At 52.2% G+C, this 25,948-nt stretch overlaps 3 protein-coding genes across 3 annotated transcripts; 2 read left to right on the forward strand and 1 right to left on the reverse strand.

Annotated features, from left to right (window-relative positions):
* Positions 1-1,087: 1,087 nt before the first annotated feature.
* VDAG_05157 (metallophosphoesterase domain-containing protein) lies at positions 1,088-3,553 on the forward strand (the record flags this gene model as incomplete). The annotated part of the gene is made up of 4 exons (XM_009654893.1): positions 1,088-1,249; positions 1,301-1,888; positions 2,970-3,441; positions 3,521-3,553. The coding sequence occupies exons 2-4, from the start codon at positions 1,854-1,856 to the stop codon at positions 3,551-3,553; spliced, it is 540 nt and encodes a 179-aa protein (XP_009653188.1). The 5' UTR covers positions 1,088-1,249; positions 1,301-1,853.
* Positions 3,554-5,509: 1,956 nt separating this feature from the next.
* VDAG_05158 (uncharacterized protein) lies at positions 5,510-6,395 on the reverse strand. Its single transcript, XM_009654894.1, has one exon. The coding sequence runs from the start codon at positions 6,380-6,382 to the stop codon at positions 5,573-5,575; it is 810 nt and encodes a 269-aa protein (XP_009653189.1). The 5' UTR covers positions 6,383-6,395; the 3' UTR covers positions 5,510-5,572.
* Positions 6,396-8,590: 2,195 nt separating this feature from the next.
* VDAG_05159 (uncharacterized protein) lies at positions 8,591-9,628 on the forward strand (the record flags this gene model as incomplete). The annotated part of the gene is made up of 1 exon (XM_009654895.1): positions 8,591-9,628. The coding sequence occupies one exon, from the start codon at positions 8,591-8,593 to the stop codon at positions 9,626-9,628; it is 1,038 nt and encodes a 345-aa protein (XP_009653190.1).
* Positions 9,629-25,948: the final 16,320 nt, after the last annotated feature.

Genomic DNA, 25,948 nt, shown 5'->3' on the forward strand with positions numbered 1-25,948 from the left:
TTCATCCCAGGCCTCGTAGGAGGTCGCCACGGCTCTGACGGAGTTGAGCCATGTCCTCCATTCCTCCCTCCTTGTAAGTGTCACTCTGTGCTTACCAGAGTCCATCTTGAGGATCCCTGGGCGTTGTCGGAGACCGTCGGGGAGGTCGTTCGATGGTCGCGACTGATCGCGTGTATGTTGAATGTCATCAATTGACCCCGCGTGTACTCGAGCCCTAGGCCACACGTCTCGGAGGTTCAATTGGTCTTGAGGAGCTGATTTCTCCTGCTTCGATGTGTCGTGGAGAGATGATCGCTCTCCTGGAGGATGTCGGTAACGGCCCTTGGCCAGTGGTCGTCAATGGCGAAACGTCGCGTCAATTGACTGTTGAAGTGCAGCGGCGATTCAGCTGTAGACAGCTTCGCAGCAGGCGTATTGGCCGTAGGCGCCCTGCTGTAGATATCGAAGGTCAAGGAGCTGTATCGTCGCCCGGGCTCATAACTGTCACCACGGAATTGAACAAAGTGGATTGATTGTTGTTAAGGTGCAAAATGAGACTTCCAGAAGTCCAAGCGAAGGTAATTGGTCAGAATCCAGCATCGGTAGGAGTCTTACCGGGGCGATAACGACAGAATAAATGCATCAAATGAGGACTCCACATATGGATGAAAGTACTCCTGGGTCACAGGACAGAATCTTGCCTGATCGGCAACATCTATCTCTCGCTAGCTTTTAGGGGTAAGGGGCTGACTGCTTACCAGGCGCTTAGCTGTGTTTTAGGATTCTCATGGCGACTTACTACTTTAAGCCTCTGTGCTGCATGGAACCCGCGTCCGCATGCAGAACAGAATTAATCATCGACATGCAATTAACCCGCTGATCAAGCGTTCGAGGTTGAGCGCCTTTTTCGCGCCAACAGAGATTGACAACCATGCCGTCAAGTAAACACGCTTGTCCGTTGAGATGGTGAAATAATCTCTAAAGGTATTAAGGCTATTATCACTGGTCGGCCTCGGCCCACTTTGTTCCACGGGCGGCCATGACACGGCGTTCGAGACTTTCATTATCTGCCTAAGTCAGTATTTCAAAGTCGTATCAATAGCAACATAGAGTAGACCGAACGTCTTCATCCTCTGAAATCGGCAAGCAGGCAGCTGTTGAGATGCCGCGACGCTTGAGAGCGGGAAGCGAAATGGTTTAAACGATCTTTGGATGATGTCACACTTCACCCCCGTATAGGCGGTTTGAGTGGCTAGTGCTTTACAACGTGGTCAGTATTCTGTCTCATCTGCGAGCTAGCATCCGCTAATATGATGCACAGCGGGGCCTGGCCTGTGACGTCAGCTGCCTATGGTCAGTAAGGAAGATTTGATACGAGGCTTGCCGATCTGGTTTTGTTTTTAACATACCTATATCCTGCATCATTTTACGCCTCATACGACGGTATCACGGGAGGATAACAGTCCAGTCATGTGCTGGGACAGTGCGGGTTGGGAACAATCATGTCTTGGAACGATAATATTGTAAACAGGAGAACGTAATTGGAGTCGATAGGAGCCTGCAGAATTGGTTCTAGATTGTTCTGTGTTGAAAACGGGTTGTTTGAATAGTTCTAGGACGGTGAAAGGTTGAGGCATTGTAGTCTTGTGACGTGGAAGTGTTGGGACTGTGTGGTTTGGGACGGGAGAGCCCTGAGACAGCATGACAAAGGTAGCATGGTTTGTCATGGCCATCAAAGAAGGGGCGCTGCTGGGCACATGATTTGGTAAGGTGGTCATTATTGCGCAGATGAAATGGATACTGATCCGCGCGCCATGGCGTCTGTGGATTGGTAAGGCTGCAACCTGAAAGACCGGGGGCAGCAGCGATTGTAGATGGAAATCCTTGCTACGGGGCTCATGATCAAATTGTAAGTCTAATGTTTCCCATAAGATTTCAGGTTGAGAACTGAATTTAAGACCAAATGAATTCCAGACAAAGGTGGGTCCCCAGAAGCCCGCCGAGAATACTTAAGGCAAAATATAAAGGACGGATGGTGATCCTGCGTTGCCTCAAAAGCGTGCGCTGATGTTCTTAATTTACTAGGAATTCTGTATCGTAGCTTCGTGTCATCGCTTGATAAGTTTCACGTACGCGCAAAGATCCAGCTCGCCTTCTTCTGGTTCCTACTTCAAGTTGAAACGATGCTCATAGACGTCCCCTCCATAACAGGTGTCCAGCCAACTCGCCGCTACCTTCGGCATTGACGGCATCTTCATCAAGACATTGGTGAAACTCAAACGTGTGTCACCGATGCTGACCACAGTCCCTGACCCCGTCCTGATGCTGTCAATGTGCACCGGACGGTGACCCGGAAAGCGCCGTCATGCCTCATGGATCAGGTTGTCATAGGGGTTATTGTGCCCGAAGCCGGCGTCAACAAATTTGACCCCGTCTTGGCCGATGCGGATCAGCTTGATCAAGTTTTTGGCCGGCGATGTCGCGCGGGCTACGCCTCAGATGGGGAAGCTGTCGAGCGCCGTCGAAAAGTCGGATGTGGGGGCCACGATCAGTCGCGCATCTAGCAGGTACCCTTGGTATTTTTTAGCTGGAGCTCGTGTCAGTAGATAGTCCAGCCCATAGAGTAAGGCGTTTCAAGTGGCCTATCGCACCGCTGGAATAAGCACCCGATACATGGCCAGGACAGGGAGTGGTAGGAAAGTACTTAAGGGAAGCAAGGTACCTTCCTATCGCATGCCGCCACTCTGGTTCAGTAAGAAGATTTGTATCCAGCAATCTATCATCCAATTTTTGCATCACCAGATTACGCCCTTCTCCATCGATCCAAAAGCTTCCGAGGCTGAAATGCAGCAAACGCACCACACGGACAGCATATAGGGAAAGGAAGGCATGGTGACCAGTGAAATAAGCCGGCCCTTTGTTGAGTTGCCGCAACAATACAGCCGCATCCAACAGGTTGCTGACTGGTTATACGATACGACTCGCCGTAGGCAGCCGATTAGAGGTTTGGGAACCGAGGTGATCCATCCGACAGTCGACTCGGCCGCTGTCACCGTTGTCTACATCTCTGACACGCACAATACCAAGCTGGACCTACTCCCACCAGGCGACATTCTCGTGCACGCCAGCGACCTGTCACAGTTTGGCACCTTTGACGAGCTTCAAGCCCAGCTGTCCTGGCTCGCCGCACTGTCGTACAAGTACAAAATCATCATCGCTAGCAACCATGATCTCCTCCTCGATGGCGTTTTTGTCGCTGCCCGCCCGAACCGCGAGCTCGAGCGTCACGTCGGCAAGCGCCGTGGCGATTTGATATGGGAAGACGTGCGGTACCTCGAGCACGAGGCACTGGAGCTCGAGGTCAAGGGAAGATCTGTACGAGTGTTCGGCAGTCCTTGGACGCCGCGCTGTGGCAGCTGGGCCTTTCAGTATGGACCTGACGCGACGTCACCGATGCGCTGGGTGCGCTCTGTGCCACCCCGGACCGATATTCTTCTCGGACATGGGCCACCCAGAACCCACCTCGACGACGGAGGCAAAGGGTGCGATCAGCTTCTCGCTGTGCCAGGCCTAAATTGGTTGTGTTTGGGCATATTCATGCCGCGAGAGGGCTGGAGTGGCTGCGATATGACTGGGCACAGTTATGGTATGAGGCTGTTGCGGCCGGAACATGGAGACGGTGGGTGTCATTGGCCGGGCTGGCCGTCTCTGTCATCTGGCTGATGGCCTCTGGGTTCCTGGGCCTCGCTTTTGGTGAATGCTGCCGTAGTTGGAGGTCGCGGGAACAGTGAGCGTAGAGATGCGATTGTTGTCATAATTTAGCCGAGCGTCAGTCCCTCTACATGCCAGTACACACCTGTAACCAACAAAGGTGTCGTTATATAAAGCTATGGAATTTCGGAAACACCCAACTACCAATGAGCACTTTGCCTCTGTGTCCCTCTGTTTCGCTTTTTTGCTTTCCTTTTCAGTTGTGGCATTTTGTCAGTTTGATCGCTCGCTGTTGCTCTGGGATTATCCTTTCACAACAGCAGCAGGGATGCCTGATGAGAACATGACTTAGCATCGAGGACTTGAAAAATTGGTGTTGAGGGCAGATCATCAACCCCCAGCAGCTATCGCAGTTGGGGCAGTGTCGACCGGGTCGACATGCGCAAATGACAATCCGGCAAGTCGATGTACAATGGTGATGGTATTTGGTCGCCGCCTAGACATGATCCAGGTTCAAGGGACTAGATCAGAGGGCATTGGACAGAAACGATGCTTGGTGGAAGAGATGGCAAGGTTGACAAAGCAAATGAAGAGGCGCCCGTGCCCGTGAAGGCATGGTTTAAAACCGCAATGGATGTTAAGATGGATTCAAGACGGCACTCCCGGGCGCCCTGAGTTGCCTCGGCGCGTAAGTTGCTCCCTTAATTTTGAATCGAACGCAGGCGCTGACTGGTGAGTGTGAAGTCGGAAATGGCGTCAAGCTTGAAGCTAACCAACAGCTACTCGAGATAATTGGGCAGTAATGACCGGCGGTGGCCTGAACATCCGTCTGGCCAGTCCCGTGCACCCGGCCTCCTAAGCAAAACGCCGTGTTGCCGCGCCCGCAGCCCCACTCACCTGTTTCGGCGGCTGGATCTGAAATTGCAAAAGGCGGAGACCGGATCTGAACACTCCGAGTGAAGTGTATGACTGCTGTCTTTTCCGCCTCGGATATCGCGCTGCTTCCCCTCTCCCAGTCCATTGCTTTCTCGATGATCGCATTGATCCCTTCGGAATTGCCCTCCGCGGTTGGACCAGCGACCCATGCGGTAAAGTCATCGACGAAGGCTATGAGCCCCAACGCAGCAGTCAATCTTCCGCTGTACGAGATCCGCATTGAAGAACAGGAACAGAATCAGTGACACTAGCGATTCTTGCGGTATTCCGGTTTGTGAGGCAAATCCCGGACCTCTGACGTTTGCCCTTTTGGCCTGAAATGTCGCTGTCCGATCCGAGCAGAACGCCTCTACCTAAGTCAGTCAGTCTTCTGGGATACCCCTCGCCCTCATTCTCTGGATCAGTCTCTCTTTGAATAATAGGTTGTACGCACCCTTCGCATCAAAGCTGACGAGGCTGACCACCCAACAATCTCTCCATGCCAGTATCCGGCTTATTCTGAGCTGCTGGTGGTGTATGATGACGCCGAGGATCTTGACGTGTTGTTTGGGCTCGACTGCATGCCCCTTGATTGTGAAGGGTTCCGAATCGGATTCCAGACAGACAGCTAGTGCATGGACAAACTACTCTTAGATCGACCCTTCTGTCCGGAGATAATAGCGCTAAAAACCGCGTCTGTCGGATATTACAATATTCTCCGCTGGGGTGGTGAAGAGCCACGATGAACGGGACCAGCCCGTCCTCATTTGGGATGGGGAGAAGAAGGCTGGAATCAACCCCGGTTGTTTCTCACATGAATCCATTTTTGGGCTCAGCGGAGCGAGCATGTGGAATGGTTCACAACTTAGTCACAACTTCCTAGCCAGTAGATCAGATCATGCGATGAGCTGTTCCCAAATTCCTTGCCTTTCATTAACGCACTCAGACTACAGGGCGGGCTCCTTGCTTAGTAGATAAAGGACGACCCGTCAGTAGATACACTGGCAGTACTTGCGTTTTCACAGTCCACTGGTACATTCTCCGCCCAAGAAGTTACTTTATCTCTCGTCAGTGTGGGTCGCCGCGGGCTTTCATCGCCTACTGTGGTCAGTCCTGAGTTGCCTGGAGCAACAAAGCAACTGAAGCCCTCTTCCACCTGGTTACGACACCAGCGAAACATTTCTTCCGTAGCTTGCTTTGAAACATTGGTCTGAATAGCCGCGTCATTATCAGCGAAATGCGCCTGCTCAAAGATGGCTGGCTCTGACACTGAAGGTTGAGGGATTTGATCTTCCTTGAAGAAGTGGGATAAAGAAATGCCATGAGACCAGGACCAATTGCTCAATTTCCATCGATGGGAGCAGTTGAGGTGTCCTCTCAGCTGTAAGTCGACATCTTCAACCCTCATGTTGCCGAAAGGTTGCCAACCGTTTGGAGGTGGCAGTGAGTAATCGTCATCGTCATCTGCGTATTCTTGGTCGCAGTCGAATCGAAGTCGCCACACATCGGCCCGGGATACCATGCCGTTCTTCACATAGGGATCGTTGGCTCTTAAATCTAGGAAAGACTGCGCCGTGCTGGTCCATCTACCCATGTCTGCGTTTGGCCACGGCTTCCAGTAGAGATCATCGAGCGACTGAGAAAAGCGATTGAGAGTTACAGTCTGACCACAAAGCGTGATACCGAGCCACAACGGGGCAAGCTTCGTAAAAGAAAGGGCCTTGGCGAAGAGTTCCAATCGTTGTTCTTGAATCAGAGGCTTTAGTACAGCTCGCATTCCACCCACCCAAGCCCCTGCGTGATTACAGGTGATGCCATGTTCCCAAAGGATGGTATACAGGCAACAACCGATTTTGTTCGATGTGCTAAGCGTCATGTAGTAATCGAGATGCTCGAAGTCTTGTGGAAGGTTGACTAGATTTGATGTCGTTGCTAGGTTTGTTGCTTCTAAAGATGGTTCCGGGAATTCGATGACGCTGGGCCCTTTGGGACCCGTTCGATGAATAGGAAGGCAAATGACTGATGCCAGTGCAGCCGATGATTGCGTTCCCAGCTTGTAGGCACGAGAAAGCCGTTCGATATATTGTGCTGCCTCTACCGAAGTGGGCGGATGCGGATATCCAATAGCTGAGGTGTCACCAGTGACTCCAAATTCAAGGTCATCGGTGTGCAGGGCCCATGGCATGATGGATCCATCAGTCATCCTCCAATGGATACCATGCGAAAGAAGCGCCTTCCACCATAGTAGTTCTTGCCGGTCGATATCGCCTAGATCAAGCATGATTCGTCGGGCTGTGGAAGGCGCGATCGGTGTGTCGAAGTATTCCAGCTCAAGTCCCTGCCTTTCTGCGAGACTGACAGTTAATACATATGCCCAAGCCACGATGAACAATGCAATTCCGTTGTTGGATGACTCGTCCCAGCGACGGAAGTTCTCCGAGGTTGACAAGATACAGCGGAGGGGATATCGCGACCTGAGTTGGCATTCGAGCGGTTTGCCAGTCTTTGCGCGGAGACTGTAATCAGTATCAAGATTATCCCAGGTCGAGCACCCGGCAATTGATTTCAAATGTCTAGGGATGCTCCTTGGTAGAGCCGGTATTGTACCAAGGACGCTGACGAGGTTCGTGCACTCCGTAGGGATAGAGTGGCAGGACGCAGCAGCATCAACTGCTGCGTGCCATCGAATTAGGCTCCTCCGAAGTATTTTTTGGGCTTCCGGTCCATCGTAGAGTGAATTTTCGGTCATCTTCCTCGTCAGGGTGTATATCAAAATCTGGGTCGCTTAAGTGGAGTGCAAATGTGGGTTATGTGGTGAAATGAACAGGCTGGTCGACCTATCTTATACTTTGGGTAACCCGTGGGGTGGGATTGCCCCGCACTTGGCATTAATCAATTGGGTACAGGATACAGAGCCAGGGATAAACGATTCTCGTCTAAATGAATGTCTTCATTGAATTTATCATCATGTTGCCTTCTTCTTCCCATGTTTCTTATCGTCCTTGCTTGAGGCCCCACCTTGGGTCTCTGTTGGGACCCAGTTGTACGTGTAAAAGGTTCGTTGCATCGCTTCGCTAACGAGGACGTAGTAAGACTGGCCCTCCTCGTCAACCTCACATTCCCATGAATCATATGAGCTTTTCTTTCGTTTTCCGTCGCAAACGAACCGGATATATTTTCCGTCGAACCACGGTCCGAAGCGCTAATCTCTCACCCTGGTCGCCGAGCATGAAACCCCTCTCTGTTTCTCCTTCCTCTTAGAGGTATGAAGTACGAGCGAATGACGATGCATTGTTAGTCTTTGACATCAATGTCTTTAAGGTAGTATAGATGTGTCCATGTCACCCAACCTGCAACTTGACCTTTGTACTCGAGCTGACAGCAAGGGCACCGGCACTTAAAATACCGAAGGTGAGTTACTGCTGTAGGGAACGGAGAAACTGAAATATTGGCCCAGGCTGAGAAGACAGCGTCTTTGGCTTCTCAGGATGATTGAGGCCTCTTCTACTTGAAACAGACAGGCCTAGTGTTTGCTGAGCTGTCTGTTAGATCCCTTCGCCATCGGTGACCTGGAACAACACCTAGACGTAATGTTCTAGATGTATGTCCTGGAAATATCGGCAGAGTCCAAACTCGCTGTCTGTCTTTCACGTCTATTGACACGGCTTGTTTTTCAGAAGGCCAGCCTTGGTATCCTGGGTAGTGGGCGAGTTGGTCGTTGCTATGCATCCGCAGCCAGGATTCTTGACGGCCAACCTTTCATTTTGACGTCTCGCGGGTCCAATCAATCAAGAACCGGGCTCAAGGAGGACAGCTATGGCGGCGAGATCTCAGCTCACGTGCCAGAACTTTGTTACATCCCGAGGTCCCATGCCGTTCATGGGTACTTAAAGCCCCTGGTCTCCCTCCTCTCTTGCCGTCGCCTCTCTTCTTTCTTCTCAATCTTCTGCCTTCATCTCCCCTCCCATCCACTCTCAAAGCAAGCATGGCAATTCTTAAGTCTTTTCGAGTGATCTCTCCCATCTCTGCCCCACCTTCGACAGAAATCATCTACATCAGCGACGACAGCGACAGTGACGACGATGACGCTGGTCACAGCAGCGATGAGTGCGAGTTCGAGGACGTTTTTCGACGTAGTGGTGACAGGCGCGGCGAGCACAAAGCCAGCGACAAGGAATTCGGCGATGCCGAGATCGGATACGAAGAAAGAAGTAACAATGAGAATGAGGATGTCAAAATCGACTCCGAACAAAGTGATCGCCCCTTCTCACCTGGAAATGCGGTCGATTGCGGGACGAATGATGAATGCGACGTCACTGAAACCGTCCTGCTCAACGAGCCTTGTGATGAGGAAGTGGTTGACCGGAACCTCAACGACACCCGAGTACAAGCAGACGAAGAGCTCAAACCCGTTGATGCGAGCACGGACAATGAGGCCATCAGCATCAATCTGAACAACAATCTTGGAACTCATCATGCCGGCGATACTATCACAGTCCCTGACTACGACAGAGAAGACGTTATCGCCGAGATTGCTGCACTTCGCGAACAACTTACTAGACTTGAGGCTCGGATTGATTCGAAGACTGTCGCATTGCCAGGCATGAGCCCACCAAGAAAACGCAAGCGGATCGCCTCGACAGTTTCCTATTTGAAGAAGCCGAAGATCGCCCACTCAGTCAATATCTCGGCAACTAGAGTCTGCTTGCAGTCGGATAGTGGTTCGGAAAGCCGGGTATACTCTTGGCAACGTGGGCGCGGCGGCCGCTGTTGGGTCAGGGACGAAGGGGCGGGGAGAAGGGACGAGGAGGACGGAGAATATCTGCTGTGTTTTGGCTCTAACATATCCATTGACGTTCGAGTGAACGCTGATTGGCTGCCAATCACAGTGCGTTTGAACGTACAAAAGAACGTGTTTGAGGGTTTTGAGAGTATAGGCGGACGGAGGCTTGAAGTAAAGGATACAGTGATGATACAGCTCATGCGTGATGGCCGTGGTGAGCATTTTGGTATGGTCTCATAGTTGCGAATATCGAACTGTCACTTAGAACGCCTGTGGCAGTGTAGACTTACCATCACATACGGTTCTCATGCGCTATGTAAGACACTTAGCTGTGCTGTGGGTGGCAGGACAACAGGCAGGTTCCGTTCAATCCTGTGAGCTTGACTTCATCCGTGATCACGGATTTCCGAATGGCAGGTACTATGGCCTGAAGAGTTGAATGTTGTTGATAAAAGAGTAGCGGCGGTACTAGAGGAACAAATAAGGCTATGGCGGCATCGGACCGGAAGCTTACCGCTCCATCCAAAAAACGCTACTGCCTCACTCGCCAGACGAGTCAGAGAGAACAGAGGTAGAGGGTTCCTTGGATCAGGCTCCGCATGCCACCTTTCAGCCTGTCGATGGATTTGGTATGAGCTGCCAGAGATTCTTGCTTGTCCTTGGTCTGACTTCGACGTATGGCTTTGGTCGGTGGCGTGACTCGTCTTGGCATTTTGATGAGAGGACACGGTATTCTCAGTATTTTCATAGCCCTTCCAAATATTAAGACCAGCCTGTTGTGGAATTTCCTCAGTGCTGACACGGCTTGGGAGAGGTTTGTTGGTGCGGGGAGCAGCGGATGGCGCAGCGGACGTCGGATTATTGCACCGCGTTATTGGCTGGTCTCTACCCTTGAGATGGGACAGTCCACACCAACAACAAATGTCCTTGGCCTCGTGGCAAGCTGTTCAGCCTCTGTCTTGCCATGACTAGGTTCGCTTCAGTGTTCTGTAGCGGTATGATGTAGGAGGAGAGCTGTATATAGTTGAGGTTTTCGGGCCCTAACAAAATGACCGAGGTTCTCGGACGTTAACCTCCCGATAAGTGCCCCGATGCGGTAAGTAGCCAGGGCGGGGCAACCCGCTGCGAATATAATTGCGACCTACCCGCAGTCAGCATGGATACATGAAGTATAGATTACGCTGGGAACTGTACTTGAACTCTAGTTTTCAATGGTCGCATTCTTTTTTCGTTTGCGGCAAGCCAGGCAGCCTTTTCGAGTACGGTGGCTGTAATTACGCTATGGTACATTACCATCAGAATGCTGAGAATGCATGCGGACCCTGCGGAGCTATAAGGCTCATAGCTCGACAAAGGATTGGTTAGGCCCGCTGGGCCTGAGCTCTGCAATGTCGGAGACGGTGGCCTAGGAGGAGAAGCCACTTCAAGCTTAGGACTGGGACAGCGACAACCACTTGCGCTAGATCCGATGCCGGAGACTCCTCCTTCCGAAGTCACAGGCCCTTTGGTACCTGTGTACCTTTCTCTCATAGTAGTTAGAGCAGTCGAGGGCCTTGATGCACCGCCGAAACCAGGAGCAAGAGAGTTCTTGAAGTTATTTTCGAAAGGGTACCGCATGTTGTTGCCAGACGGGCACGGAAATATTTCTGGCGGTAATGATGGAGCCGCACTTGTTTCAACGTGCGCTGCGATAGTCTCGGATGGTGGTGTTGCGGATCACGGTACTCAGGCCTGATCTGGTCTTCTCACAGAGTGCCTAGGGCTACGAGCTGTACCCGCCTCCACTGACATGAAATCAGATGCGACGGCTATTTTCCAGGATACTACATCGAAAATACGTGGATTGGGTGAGAGCATGGGGTCTGCATCGCCTGCGATCAGCAGTGAACCAAAAAGTTAGCCGCGCCCCGATCAGAAGAAGGCCGACTAATATAAGTAGGTACTTTTCCCCTCCTTATTGTTTGAGATAGGGACAATGAAAAAATATCATCAGAAAAAGACTATGTGCCTTACTTACCGGTTGACCAATGTTTTGGGCTCGGGCCTCGACAGGTTTCTTCGAAGTTGTGATACGGTAGTCGAGGGCGAGTTTTGGCAATTAGAAAGCCCTCGTCCCCTGACCTCTTGTATCTCGGCATTTTTGGCAGCGCTTTCCCCTCTCATGGCATCTGGATTCGGCTTCTGTCCGGCAATGGCAGAATTGATTAGGTCCATCGCATACCTCGTCCTGGTAAATTCGCGTGCATGAGGCTTTGTGACAGCCTCGGCCTTTTTCAACCGATTTTGGACTATGAGATGGGGCATATGATCGATAACCGTTGTCTAATTGTGATCAGCGCGTATATGGATGCGCGTAGCTACGGCACCTACCCACAGATGAATCTGTTGAGACTGTAGACCCATCGTCACGACCCCTCTTTGCTTTCATCCTGTCTTCCACTGTGGCTGGAAATTTTGATGCAGCATTGTCACCAGAGATAGGAGTATCGTCGGCACCGTACTTGCTGAATACTCGTATCTTGCTAGCAAGGCGCCACGAGCAAAAACCCAAAGACAAAAGCTAAATGTTATCCCCACGTCGCGCTAGATACTCGCCATCCTGGAACCATAGCACTGAGAATTTTTGTTTCGTGACCTGAGGACCACCGTCTTCATATCCCTCCTTCCACCCACGAATTTGGTTCCGCCCGCTCCTCTACACACAGGGATATACCCACTTGCTAGGCCCGTGTCGGCGAGAGAGTCAGTCAGTCCTACCACTTTGGAGTCACCAAGAGGTAGCACAAGGATAGCGTACCAAGCAGATCGCTTGGAAGCTGACTGAGAGCTCCATAGTCCAAGGTGCAATCTGGGCACGACGGGGTCGGCAATGCCTTTAAGAGAGCCCTTCTGTGCACTGTCCTGAGGCTCGGCGTCAGGAAGGCTTGCGCACTGTTGGGCCGACAGACCCCCTAGTCGTAACGTTCTTGTCCTCCCCTGTAGGGTGGCGTAGTGTTGTTGTGTCGGCCCTAGTGTACGCCATCCTTGCTGAGGTGTCAACGTCATTGACGCAAGGCTAGGTCCTCATTCATGACGGCGAGTAGCGAGGATGAAGCATCAGAAGAATGGCGACGTCGACTGTTGCCGTGTCGTGTCGATCGGCGGACATCCGTGCCACCGGTGCGCGGCTGTTCGGATTGCGGTCGGCAGCTTGTAACATCATTTTTGCGAGACTCGACAACTGCAGCTTCTCCCTGGATTGCCGGTTCTTGCCTCGGTTTGCATCGCAGCGCCTTGTCTCGCCCAAAAAAGCGTTTTCTTTCACCATCGCAATCCACCGTTCCTTGGGAATCTGTCCTGGGCCGTGCCAACCCTACTGACGAAAGCCCGGTTCAGCCCAAGAGCTCTGATACCTGTGCTATCTGAAGGAGGCAAGACAGCTTGAAGCCTCGAAACCGATATTGGCCGATATTCAAACGGCGTCCCAGAAGCAGGGGCTTCACCACTGGTAAAGTCAGCAGTACGGAGATTTGCTAGGGTGTGTTAAACTAGCATGATATATGACTCCCAGCCCGAAAGGGATCGAGCGGGAATGTACTCATAATCTGCAATATCTGGCGCTAATACACTGTCGTCTAAGCTGGTTGACAGGGGGAGCAAAGAGCAGTCCGGAACGGAGTCACTAGCAATTATCTGCTGCGAGGCTGTGAAACCAATCGACTCGGCGGGGTCTGAGGGTCCAATACGATTTGAGGATATCGTCTTCCCAGCAATTATTGCCAGCAATGCTACGTCAGCCTTGGCTTGAGCAAAGTAAACTAGCATGGTCAGATCAATAGCAAAACGGCGCAAGACGCTCCGATGTTCAATCTGCGATAATATGTTCTCCGCAGGCGTCGTCTGTAGAATAGCTGCGGGGGTTGTGGTAGATCTGTGATTCCGTCAGTTTGGTCACCACACCGGGAGACCTCCCACGGCATACAGCGAAGTCGCACAGAAGGCTCATCAGGTGGGCTGTCGGCTGCCAATTCATTACATCTTCTTTTCACAAATCCGGTCCACTTCAATACGCGGAGGGAACAAGCTGATCCGCACTCAATCATTGCTTTGCCTCTGATCCTCACTCACTAGCATCGAACCAAGCAAGACCCTGCAAAGAAAGCTCATTGAAATGCAGACATGCTCAGAGCCAGTTTGGGCGCTCACAGTGGTTAGTTAAAAAGCCAGGTCATTAGCATGCCACTCTACACGATGCCGGCGCACTCGGACACTCAGGCGCGAGGCAACAGATGAAACATGTGTACCGGACTAGGAACTATCCCAGACGCAAGTAAAAGGACCAAAACAGCGACGCTGAACGGTGGCGTTGCTATTCCTTCTTCCTTATCATGAAGCCTCAATCTTTCACGACCCGCATCCCAGATCAGTGTGCGGATATCATCGAAATCACGAGAGCCTCCAAAGTTGAAGGCCATGCGTAGACCAGACAAAAGACAACCACGGAACATCGCATTCATCTAGCTTTGACTACGTGCTGCACTTGGTAATAAGAGTTGGAATCGATGGGTCTCATTGGATACCAATACAACTGATTCAGTCGCTCTAGCTCGCTGAGCTTGGACGGTGGTGCGGACGAAAGAACGAAAAGCCGCTGCAGCGAGCGGCAAGTTTCACTTGTATGCTTCTAGTCTTGACTAGAAGTTTTAGTACTCTTTGACCTTTTAAATCGGCGGTGGGTAAATAGTTGTATTCAGGATCTTCCATCCGCGCCGGCAGCTCCCATCTGAATTGCCCTTCTTCTATTCTTTTGCCGGCTCGGAGACATTCCTTTAGCCACTCGTGACTGACGATGTGGACGCTTTTCCAATCTCTGTGGGAAATGTACGTCGCAAAGCCTTCTTCATTAGAGAGTTCACTCTGCGAAGTCACTATGTGCAGGAGTTCCGGCTTGTTATACTCAAAAATACATTCGCTGTGAGGCTCTTCGATACGCGGTTTGATGGTACAGAAACCGGTCCACTTAGATGGCTCTAGATACTTGCTTGTGAAGGGATTAGAGCTGTCAGACAGTACGGGTATTCGGTTCATTTGTATCCGATCAGTTGGTCGTCTGTTCTTGTGTTGTATCTCCGGACGTGTATCTGCCCCTGAGATATATCACGTCTCCACATGTAATCTTAGGACCCGTGACTCTGCACTGACCACCCTTATGTTCAACACACCCCCCCAGACTGGCCAGCAGGGCTCAGTCTGCGCAGTCCATAGTTCCATCGTCAGGTTGACCCTCCATCTGATCCATCCACTGGGCTTCTCCTCCATCCAGCTCATCCTCTGCCTTCAGGAAGTCCTCCACAGCGAGCTCCTTGAGTCTCCTCTCCTGGATCCGGTCCTTGATATCCACCAGGCCAACCTGTTTGACGAACTTCTCGAACTGCTGTGCGGGCAACGCCTTCGTGAGGCCATCCGCGATCATATCGGTTGTGGGAGTATGTCGGACCGCAATGCGGTCAGCGAGGGCTTCTTGGCGTAGCCAGTGGTTATGAATGTCGACGTGTCGTAACTTGGTCTGCAGAACTGCCACGTCGGCGTTGATCAGCCGGATGGTCTGCGTGTTGTCGCATTGGATAGTGATTCTTGAGTCGTCGAGAGTCACGCCGAGTTCCTTGATCAGCCTGGAGATAAACATGGACTCCTTAGCAGCCTGCGCAAGTGCCAGCAACTCCGCCTCTGTCGTAGAGGTAGTCACGGTGTCTTGCTTGTTGGCACGCCAGCCAATTGTCCCTCCAAAGAGCTTCATGACGTAGGCTTGTGAACTCTTTCGATCGATAGTGTTGTCTGCGAAGGAGGCGTCGCTATAGACGTCGAATGTCTCCGTTCCACCGAGCTGTAATGCAAGTGTCCTGGTCTTCCGGAGATACCGAAGTAGGTGGTCCACGGCCGCGTGATGTTTGTCACTCGGGTTCATATTAAATCGGCAAAGCCGGGATACCGCGAATGCGATATCGGGCCGCGTGATCACTGCTAGGGTATAAAACCGAACCAGTTTTGCGTTGGTATCCCTGGGTTGATGCTGCTGAGGCGCGATCTTCGTTGGGAAACAGCTCTTTGACGGTCATTGGTGTAGACGGGTCCTTCGCTCCTTCTCCTTGAACTCCAAAGTGGTTGACAATCTTGTCCACGAAGGACGACTGCGAGAGCCAGATCATGCGTTGATTCCGGTCTCGGATGACTTCAATCCCGAGGAACCACTGTAACGGCTCACCCCCCGAGAGTCGGTACTTTTCTTGAAGCTTGGCCATTGTCCAGTCGACGATCCCTTGACTCTTCTTTTCGTAGGCGACGATAAGGTCATCCACATAGAAGAAGACCATGATTCCATCTTTCAAAAGGCAGCATGGTTCGTGGGGGACGGGCTTAAATCCAAGGTTCGTAAGGGTGGCAGTCAATTCCTTCTGCCATAGCAAGGGTGACTGGCGTAGACCGTAGAGTGCCTTCTGTAGCTTAACGATCAAGCCAGGCTTCCGGTAACCGGGTGGCATTCGCATGTAGACGTCCTGCTTCAGTTCAGCATTGACGAAGGCGTTGACGACGTCGTATTGGAGTAGGTCAAGGTCAAATCTCGCGGCGATAGCCATGAGCGTTCGGAATGACCGTCCTGCAAGTGTGGATGCATAGGTCTCTTCATGCGTTGACTTGGCCTGTTGGTCACCTCGTACAACGAGGCGGGCCTTGCACTTGGTGAACCACCCATGCTTGTCGAACTTGTAGACGTAGACCCACATGCAATCCAGCAACTCCTTGCCTCGAATGTCCTGTCTCTGGATCTCTCTCCACGAACACATCTCCTTGTGGTTCTGAAGGTGTGACTTTTCTGCCTCGCGGAACAGATCACCCAGAGGATGATTCTTAAGGTCTTTGTGTGTCTTCGGTAACGCTGGCATATCTCGCCGGTGTATCCGCCGACGACCTACGTCTGTTAGCTTTGCAGACTGGGTCATGGGATGGGAGGAGTCCGTCAGCTTAGCAGATCTCCTTTGTTCTTTTGCAGGTTCTCCGCTATCAGGGTGGCAGCCGGCCGAGCTCGCCTGCTTCTCGAGCTTCCGCGTACTCACCACCTTGCCATCCCAGGTCCCTTTCACAGACGCTAGTCGACCGGCGTTAAACGCGGCCGCCCAGCAACTGATCGGAGCTGGGATAACACGAGGGGTTCCATTTGCACCGCCTCGGCCCGGGGAAGTGCCAGCGCTAGGTGGGACGTGCACCATCTTCGCAGCTCGTAACTGAGGGGGTTTTTTCCCTCCTTCCATCGCGGTAGGTTCTCTGATAGCAGCGGCCAAGAGGGCAGCAGGCTGTTGAGGACAAGTCTCCGGGGTCAGGTAGGGAGCGAATCGAGCGGTCGTCCAGGGGTGATCAGTCCCGTTAGACTCGTCTTGATTACTGTCTCCTACGACTGGTGTCCAGCCAGTCTCACCCTGCGCGATCGCCGGATCACGTTCAAACCCTCCAGGTGGATGACTCGCGACCTCCCGCTCAAACGCTGGTTCCTCTGGCAAGGCGCTGAGTTCCTCGTCTTCTTCTTGGGTTGACGCGTCAATGTTGACACTAGATCCTTGTGGGACCTCGGCCGCGGTGAGGCGGCGTATGAGTTCTGTCTCGCTGAGCGCTCTCAGGTCATCCCTAAGATGTTGGATGTCTCCGGAGAACGTCTCCTTCTCATTGAACGTCACGTCTCGAGTAGAGATGACCTTGTTGGTCAACGGATTCCAGATCCTGTAGATGTTTGTCGAGTTGTACCCGATCAGGTATCCTATCCAACCTCGTGGCTCGAGTCGCTGCAGCCGGTTCTTCTTCTTGAGCGCATCGGGTGTCATCGCGAAGACCTTGCAGCCGTATACGCGGAGGTGTGTCTGGTCGGGCTTCCGGTCCGTGACAACCACGCCGTCCCTAAACGCGAAGTAAGTGTAGAAGCGCTCATACGGTGTCTTCCAGTTATAGATGTACTTGGGCGTCCTGTTGTAGAGATATACCGCAGCACGCCAGATCTCAACCCAAAGGAAGGAAGGCAACTTTGCTCCGGCTCTCATAGCACGAGCTTTTTCCTTGATCACACCCCCCGAGCGCTCTGCGCCGCCGTTTTGGCTCTGGGTGTAAGGTGCGGAGGGCTCTAGGCGTATCCCATTCTCAACATTCAGGAAGTCACTCACCTGGTGGCTGCCTGGGATCTCGTTATCACATTCGACAACCTCGGGTCTGCACTGGAGCTGGCGTTCGAGCGTTTTGAGCAAGTGCTTGATGGTGGTGATGATTGTGGACGCTGTCCGATCCGGGAGATAGTAGTCCCAGATGTAACCCGAGTACCGGTCTGTGACCAGCATGGCTGAAGCAGAGTCAGGATCTCCGCTGACGTCGTGAAAGTCGATTGCGATCCGGACTCCAGCTTTCTCAGGTGGGACTCGTCTTTGCCGGCGGATCTGGCGTTTGGTCTTGGCCACTCCACAAGCATCGCACTCGACCGTGGAGATCCCTTTGATCTTCACCCCCCTAGATTGGCCCACGAGGTGCCTGAGCGCTTCAGGTCCCGGGTGGCCAAGCCGTAGGTGCCAAAGGCTTTCATTCCCACTGCGAGGAGGTCGCCTAGTCCATGTGTTGTGAAGGTTCCGTCGCGTGACAAATGCCGCTGCTGTCATCGATTTGCTGATATACTCTAGCACATACTGGTCGAACTTATCGGTCAATGCGCAGACGATCGAGTCGTCCTTTCTGCGGATGTGGTTGTTGTTCCCTTTCGTATCCCAGTAGTAGCCTTTTTTCCGTAGTTGACGATAGGAGACGACGTTACATGCGAAGTCTGCGCAATGAGCCACATCTCGGAGTCGGAGGATCGATGGACCTTGCGGCCCTTGGACGCGGATATCCACATTTCCGTACCCGTGGATTACCACTGTTGAGTCTCCTGCAAGGACGAAATCTCCGAATGGTGCTGGATAGTAGTCGAGGAATCTGCACACTTCATTGAAGATGTGGATCGTCGACCCTGAGTCCAGGATGGCTGAGTGTTTGAGAGGGTAGGGGGCACAGTTGAAGGCAGCGGCAACCACGTTGCGCATCACCATATAGGCGGCCTTGACGCGTCCCATACCCCGTCCAAGTCACTCATCCTTGGTGGCTCTGTCCTTGCCCTTCGAGAATCTTTTCACTTCTTCGGCAAGACCAGCGTCTTTCTTAAGACGGTCGTCGATCAATCGCTGCATACCTAGACTTGGCTCCCATCCTTCGGCTTTTTGGTCTGGGAACAAGTACCAGCAGTCTTTCCAGTTGTGGAACCCAAGGCATCCTCGGCAGGTTGGGCCATCAGGATCTGGGTTGGTGGTTGGTTCCGCTCTTTTCCTTTTCGATGAGACGTCTCTCCCTCCTCCTCCTCTACGTCTCTGCCCGCGTGCCCGGGCTCGTGTGCTCCGAGTCTCTCGGACTGGTATATCTGAGGCATCTCCATGAACTTCGATGCAGTTCGTGTCGGGTTCTGGGTCAGCAGGAGGGTCGGAGTTCTTAGGATTATCGTTATAGGTGGCTAAGAAGGCACCCTTCTTAACTCCTGACGACTTAGCGCTGGGGTTGGCCATCTTGGCTTCGTATCGGATGTCGGCAGCAACTTCGCGGTAGTTGAGCGTGTTGTTAAGTATCTGGGGCCGTCGATGTTGTCGGAACGTCGAGGCCCAGCTGGGAAGGACGTGGTACATGGCTCGATTCAGATCTTCTGCCCAGCATTGGGTGTCAAGGGCGTCGGGGACCCTCTTGCTGATCGCTTCGGCCATGGCGGTCTCCCACTGTGTGATCCAGTCGTTGAGTTTATTGAGTTTCGGTATGGTATGGACGGCTTGGTGATACTTGTCGCGTGCTTCCGGGCGGAGACGTTCGTTGTATACGGCTCCTGATCTCCGTAGCTCTTCATACCACTTGTCCAGCCGGTCTCCCGTCACGCAACAGGTCTTCTGATACGTTGGCGAGACTGTCCTGAGAACAAACTCGACCAGTTTCTGCTCTTGCTTCTTGGCCTCTCTGTATGCTGACTCTTTCAGGGAGTAGATCTTGAGGTCATGCTCATATTCTGCCCTGCCCTCTGCCGTGAGTTCACCAAGTCGTCGTGGTGGTAGGTAGTCCGAGCCGGGCGTCATCGTGCCACTCTCGGGATCTTCGGGGTCGGCCTGTCTAGAGTAATCCCGGATCTCTGGAAGCTCTGGTCGACGGGGCCATCTGATACGGTCGGCCGGGTCGATATACTGCCACTGGTCGTAGGCGTGTGCCAGTTTCTTGAACTCGTTGTCCCAGTTGTCCCAGCCTTCTGGTGACTCGTAGGTAATGTTCTTTTCAGTTTGTTTCGTTGACATCGTGATGGTCGGGACCGAAGGTCGTATGTCGTTTGTTGCGCGGGTAGCTCAGGTTCGATTGAGACTCTTAATTGTCAGACAGTACGGGTATTCGGTTCATTTGTATCCGATCAGTTGGTCGTCTGTTCTTGTGTTGTATCTCCGGACGTGTATCTGCCCCTGAGATATATCACGTCTCCACATGTAATCTTAGGACCCGTGACTCTGCACTGACCACCCTTATGTTCAACAAGAGCATCCAATCAAAGCGTGAAAGCGTTTCATGGCTTTAGTTTGAGTCGGGGTTTCGTACGCCTGTTCAACGAAGGACAAGCCACAACTGGTGACGAGGCCGATGAGGTCCTCAGTAAACACTTTTTGGGAGGATGTCTCGCCCATTGGAATTCAATTCCGGAGTTGCGAATGTCAACAGCGTTTCTGCTCCGTCCTGGCTTTGGGCATGCATGGTGAATCTAACCAGAATCGCACCTTGACTACGAGTAAAGGGTCACCGAGCGCAAAGCTGTGAAATATTTAGAACCCAGGTTTGAGCGGAACCGAGGTTATTTCCACATTTCTATGACGAACCATCATTCGATTCAGCATAAGTGGTGGCTCTGTTTCCGATTGGGGCGCCTCGACGAAGGATGTGGTGCATTCGCAAACAGACTCCACAGCGGAAAGTCAACTAGGGATTCAGTACTGAGACTGAGCCTTTCCCGGCGCTCGTACTCGTTCACAGAAATCTACCTGACCGCTCTAGCGCTGGAGTGCTCTGACGCTGGAGTGCGTATTACCGCTACAGGATAGTTTGCTTGCGATGAAAGTCCATACCCCTTCCAGCCTAGCGAATACTAGATATCATGCTCCATAATAAAAAAAAGTTAAACAAAAAGAAAGAAAAAACTGCACGGGTTTGTGGAGGAAAGTCTCACTCCTCGTCAAGATGCGAAAACCTCATGGGGTGATGGTTTTCATCTTCAGCCTCTGTGTAATACAAACCTCTTATCGCGTGTCCATTTCTCGTTGTGGCTAGCCCATCTCGTCGTACGTACCATTCAGGTGATTTGACAAATGTCGGCTCGGAAGCCGTCAGAAGCTGCACATCCACCTCTCAAGTGGGAGATTCTGGTCAAATCTAGTCCCTACTTGCCCCGAGATAAGCAAGACGCCGTCTTTGTCGTTATACTGAAACCGGGCAGGGCAGAAGGGTGTGGCTTAGCGATAAGGTGATAAGGAGTGGCTGATCAGGGGAACGGACATTAGGTAGACTCGTGGCGAGGATCTCAGAGGAGCAGATCATCAATCCTACACCACACATTCAAGCACCTATCTTTTTCTCAAGTGACTGTGTGAATTGCCCTGATCAGAGAGGGCCCTCACCGGCCCTACTTCAATACTAGTTGCGATGCGTTGCTGCTACTGGTATTAATCTCAGCCCCTTAGCACTGGTCCTGGCTTGCAATCCTCCCTGCTTCCGGTCGAGTTCCACCGCTCTTGTACCGCCCTGCGTCAGTTTCGCGTTTCGGGAGCGATTTAGACGAATGGTTGTTCCGGAAATGTTGTTGGGCTTGTTCAAGCCGTGGAAACCCGTTGTCTTGCTGGCTGCGAGAGCATCCAGGCTCTGAACAGATGTACCGACTCCGAGCAAACCCACCCTCTCCATGGAGTTCACGGAGATGTCGTGCTAGTTTTTTCTTTGTGCCAATGGTTTTCAGACAATAAAGACAAGAAGATGGCCCATCAGTGCCACAAGCGACGTTATCAAGGTCGTCGATCCTAAGAAAGTTCCAAGTCTGAGCGAAGGATAGGGATTTCAAAACGGGGTGAGACGAACATTTGATGCGTACGAGAGTCTGAGGCTGCATGGGATACCAGTAAGGACTGACCGGCAGTAGTTGATACCGGTGATGGCAAAGAGCTTCTGCTTCCCTCGTCTGACTCTTGAGATCGGCGCATCGAATCGCTAAGTGGTCGATCAGGGGCCGGCGGGTATGGGATTACAGGAGCCAAGGATGGCCCGTTGCTCAAGGAATGCGGCCGTTGAGCATCTTGACGAAAAGCTTTCGAGCTGTAAGGAAGCGGCTGCGGACTTTGCCAGTACATAGTTCTCCCCAGCGGTTCTCCAACAGACTTGAAGGGATGAAGGTTAATGGCTATCAAGCTGTTGGAGGACGCTGGTTCAAATATACACTCCATGTTCGCTTTCTTGCACCTCGTACATGCATCTTTGCTCCCAGACTGGAGCCCTTCACAACGAATCTAATTTCAAGTTAAAGAAGCCGTGTAGAAAAAGGGGCCAGGCGTCGAGCGGCCGTATAGAATGGACTGACCTTCCTCCTACGACAACGTTTGCAGGCAACCGTCGTCCGCTTATCCCGAGGTATCGCCACGACGCTAGAGAGAGTAAAGCATGGAGGATCGTCTGACGCGTCCAGCAGAGCAGAGTCGTGATCAGGCCTGTGGGATCCTTGATCAGACTGCGCTGGGTGACCCATAGGGCCTGGAGTTGACTATGGTAAAGGATACTGGCGTGTAGAGATAGCCGTTGGCAGAAACTCCAAGTTATAGTTGGCTTGGGGCTCTCCAGAGGCGTCTTTAAGTTGGCCGCCTCGAAGAGCACGTCCAAGATGATTGCCATCCTCTTTGGGTGAGTGATCTCTTTGGTCTGGGGACCGGTCGTGTCGTTCTGTATCCTCACCTCTTGAATCATCGTTCAGGATCGCCGCTATCCTATAGCTGCGACGTGGGCAGGCCGCAACAGGCCTCAGGGAGTTTTTGCCGTCATTTATTTGACTTCCTTGACTGTTGCCATCTAGTAAAGACCTGGAGCTGTTCGCGTTGGGGCTCGGATGCGTAGTCATTGACATCAAGCCTTCGGTCACCTCGGCACTCAGAGGTCGGGGCCGCGAGGACAGTGATGAGCCCAAGATACCGTTCACTCGTCGACGTTGCGCACGCGGAGAGCATGACCGGTCCCACCAATCTGGCCCGGGTCGCTTGCGCTTTAAAACGAACACCCCCTGGTGCTCGTTCGAACGGATGCTATTGGTCGAAGTGTGTTCATCACGACTGCCCTCATTTTCGTAGCGAGAATCGGTTGTTGCATCGACTGTATCGTCTGAAGAAGCTCGAGGGGGACGGAATTGATCGTTTTGGTCATGAAAGCCTAGCGTGCTTTTCGAAGACATCGTAGTAGGACAGGTTCAAAGAAATATCGAGTGGCGATAAGTAAAAATGAAGTGGCGAGAAAAGATGGTGACGAAAAGTATAAGTAAAGTGAACAACGAAGTGAGAAGATGCCCCTTTTCGCGGGCACACTGGTCGACTTTTATTGCCCTAGCCCCCCAGGTGCACTCTTGTTGGGCGTGGATCAACTGCCCAAAACGGATGCTGATCTCTCAAGTCGGTATGACGTGACGAGTTCCATTACTTTAGGCTTGCCAAGAAACAGCTCAGCTTTGCTTTGCTTGTTCTTGTCTAGAAAGTCCTGAAGCACTTACTTGAAGCTGCCACGGTCATTTTCCATCGGCCATGTCTACTCTTTTCTGCCTAGACGACATGACCCCCTACAGCAGGAGGCTTCCCAAGATAGTCATGCTCAGCTTGACTATGCTCCAAGAACGGCTGGAAGATCCCTGGACGGTTGAGACGGGTGCTCCTGGGACGACCATGCCATGAAGGTCATATGTCGTTTGCAGAAAAAGAATAGAAGCGAGCGTAGAGTCATCATCTACTCACTCCAGTGCTGCGCACTCTTGTAAAATCGTGTTCATGTCCATTTTTACCTCTTTGAGCCTCAGCCTTGGTTCTGCTATATCGTTCTTGGTGCTGTAAAACATACGCAAGTATGAGTATAGAGACTCATGCCATGACGCAGATGAGGTAAATTGACTCCGAACGTACCTATCACAAGTGTTCTTCGATTGATGATGGGAGGAAGCTAATATCCGAACTACGAGAAACAATGAAAGGACGACAACATGGCGAGGAACGATCACAGCACCGACATTCAACTCTCCTAAAAGAACTTCCTTCCCTCCACCGTCCCTTCGATTTAAGCTTGTCGTTGCTCCGACGTCACTGGTGTTACATATGGAGACGAAACAATGGGCCTTTAGGTACCCACAATGCTGGCCTATTTGCCACGGCTCACCAAGCATAAAGCTCGGGGGGCTCAGACTGGTCATCGCGGGACCGTGCCCTCGTTTGCTAAACGTCTTTCGTTGATAAAGATGCGCTCGCAAGGCTGGCGGAGGTCGGACGGCACAACAGGACAACAGCCGCCACGGCGACTGTCGGCAATTGAGGTATGCACCGCCCGCCATGACCAGATTGCATTGGATAATCTCGTCCCTCCGGTTTGAGAAACTGCTAGCCATTGGGTGGTTTAGCAAGTGACCCTGGTTTGGGCAGCCCGACTGCGCCTAAGAGTTCACTACAATAGAAAGCTACGTAAAGCAAGATTACGAACGCAGCAGGGTACTCGCATGATTGATAACGTAGCAAAGCCTCGGCGATGGCTGCTGTTGCATTGGCCTGGCGGAGTTTTGCCGTACTTCTGCTGTCTTACGCGCGCAGTTCTCACTCGAGCAAGGAAGGAGCGCGATTTCTGGGGCGGGTTTCAGACCGAGATCAAAGCAGTGTAGACGAACGGGCCAGCATTCGTTGATAGACCATGTGGCCGCGACGTCCAGGAGATGACCGTTGCTGAAGCATTGTATAGAAACATCGTCACGTAGATATAGATGCTTCCCGTTGATAATGGTCTCCCGGAGCGCAGATTCGGACACTTGTAAAGACGCGGTGAGTTGCTTCAGGGCCTCCCTCGTGATGCGGCCCCAAACCTGGAACTCGGCGGCACGCAATCGAACACTGTCTGCTCCGACGTCGTTGAAATAGTTGACGAGCTTCTCGACATCACGAGGATCTTCAGTCTTTCCCCAATGATGTGGATCCCCTGGTAATGGACGTTGGACCAGCGACGGGTGCACCCAGACGACGCCAATGACGTGTCGGTCCAGAGAATCTGTCATGACGCCTACGATGGAACAATACCGATGAAGTGGACGAGGCAGCCCGAGGTGCAAACCATGCTGTGCTGCTATACTACATAGCTAAGAGCGTATTCGGCGTCTACGTAGAGGAACTTAAGTCAATTTGGGCACGGACCAAGTCGGCTATGAGGGATGTGAAGAGACGTATGAATACTAAAGAGTACGGATAGTAGCGGACCTTACTGCACCTGATTGTCGAAGCTCTGAGGTACTCAAAGGTCGTTAAAAGTAGTGGGCATTTGGACAGTGTAATGATTTCTTGCTACCTCTACTCTACTCTGCCCGAGGTGGGGTGTGGGGTGTCCGGAGGGTCACGTGACCTTCCCGGATTGTAATTTTCAGCCTCGCTAATTAGGCTTTTACAATCCGAGCATCTCTCGAACCGCCGTAATTAATGGGCGAACCCGTCCATCCAACCTAATATACCTCAGCGTTCTAGCCTCTTTCATCCTGCCTGCGGCCTATTCTATGAGCTTTCGAGTGGTGAATGACAAGGCATGTCAAGAAGCGCAGGGAGTCGTCATTTCAGCATCTTGTCAACCCTTCCAATATCGACAAGCACGAAGTCAAGCTTCTTTCGTTTATAATAACCAATCGCTAGCGGCTACGTCTCCTAAATGGCAGCAAGTTTCCCAGCAAGCGAAAGCTGCTCCACCTCGAATACACGCTGGATGCGACTAAACGCGGGACAAGCGACGTTCTGAGAGGACGAGAGGTGGGGGGTGTCATCCTGGGGAGACGACAATGAGAAGTCACGGTGTTCGTGGATGGTATTGAAGCCGCTCTGCGAGCGACCGTTGAATATCGTATCGGTATGTTCTGTCGATAAAAACAGCTACCGGGCAAGCTTGCCGCGCTGACAATCGGACACATCGCGCCTAGCCGATCACCATAAATGGAGGTCGCGCTAACCCCCGCCCCCCCCAAACCCGACAATAGACGAACCCTCTCCTCGATGAACACGACGCTCTTAACCTCCACGGATACATACTTTATTCTGCACAATCGGCCCATCCCGTGTGGAGGAGAAAGGCAAGAGCAAGGTAAACGCAGCCTCCGCCGGGCGTCTGTGAAAAGGAAGTGGGCGAGAAGGGATGACAATGTCAACCGCACAGAGATCCTAGAAGAGAGTAGAAGCATTCTCGTGCATTCTGTCAGGA

The sequence above is a fragment of the Verticillium dahliae genome, genomic scaffold, assembly GCF_000150675.1.
Source record: "Verticillium dahliae VdLs.17 supercont1.9 genomic scaffold, whole genome shotgun sequence".
Lineage (NCBI taxonomy): Eukaryota > Fungi > Ascomycota > Sordariomycetes > Glomerellales > Plectosphaerellaceae > Verticillium > Verticillium dahliae.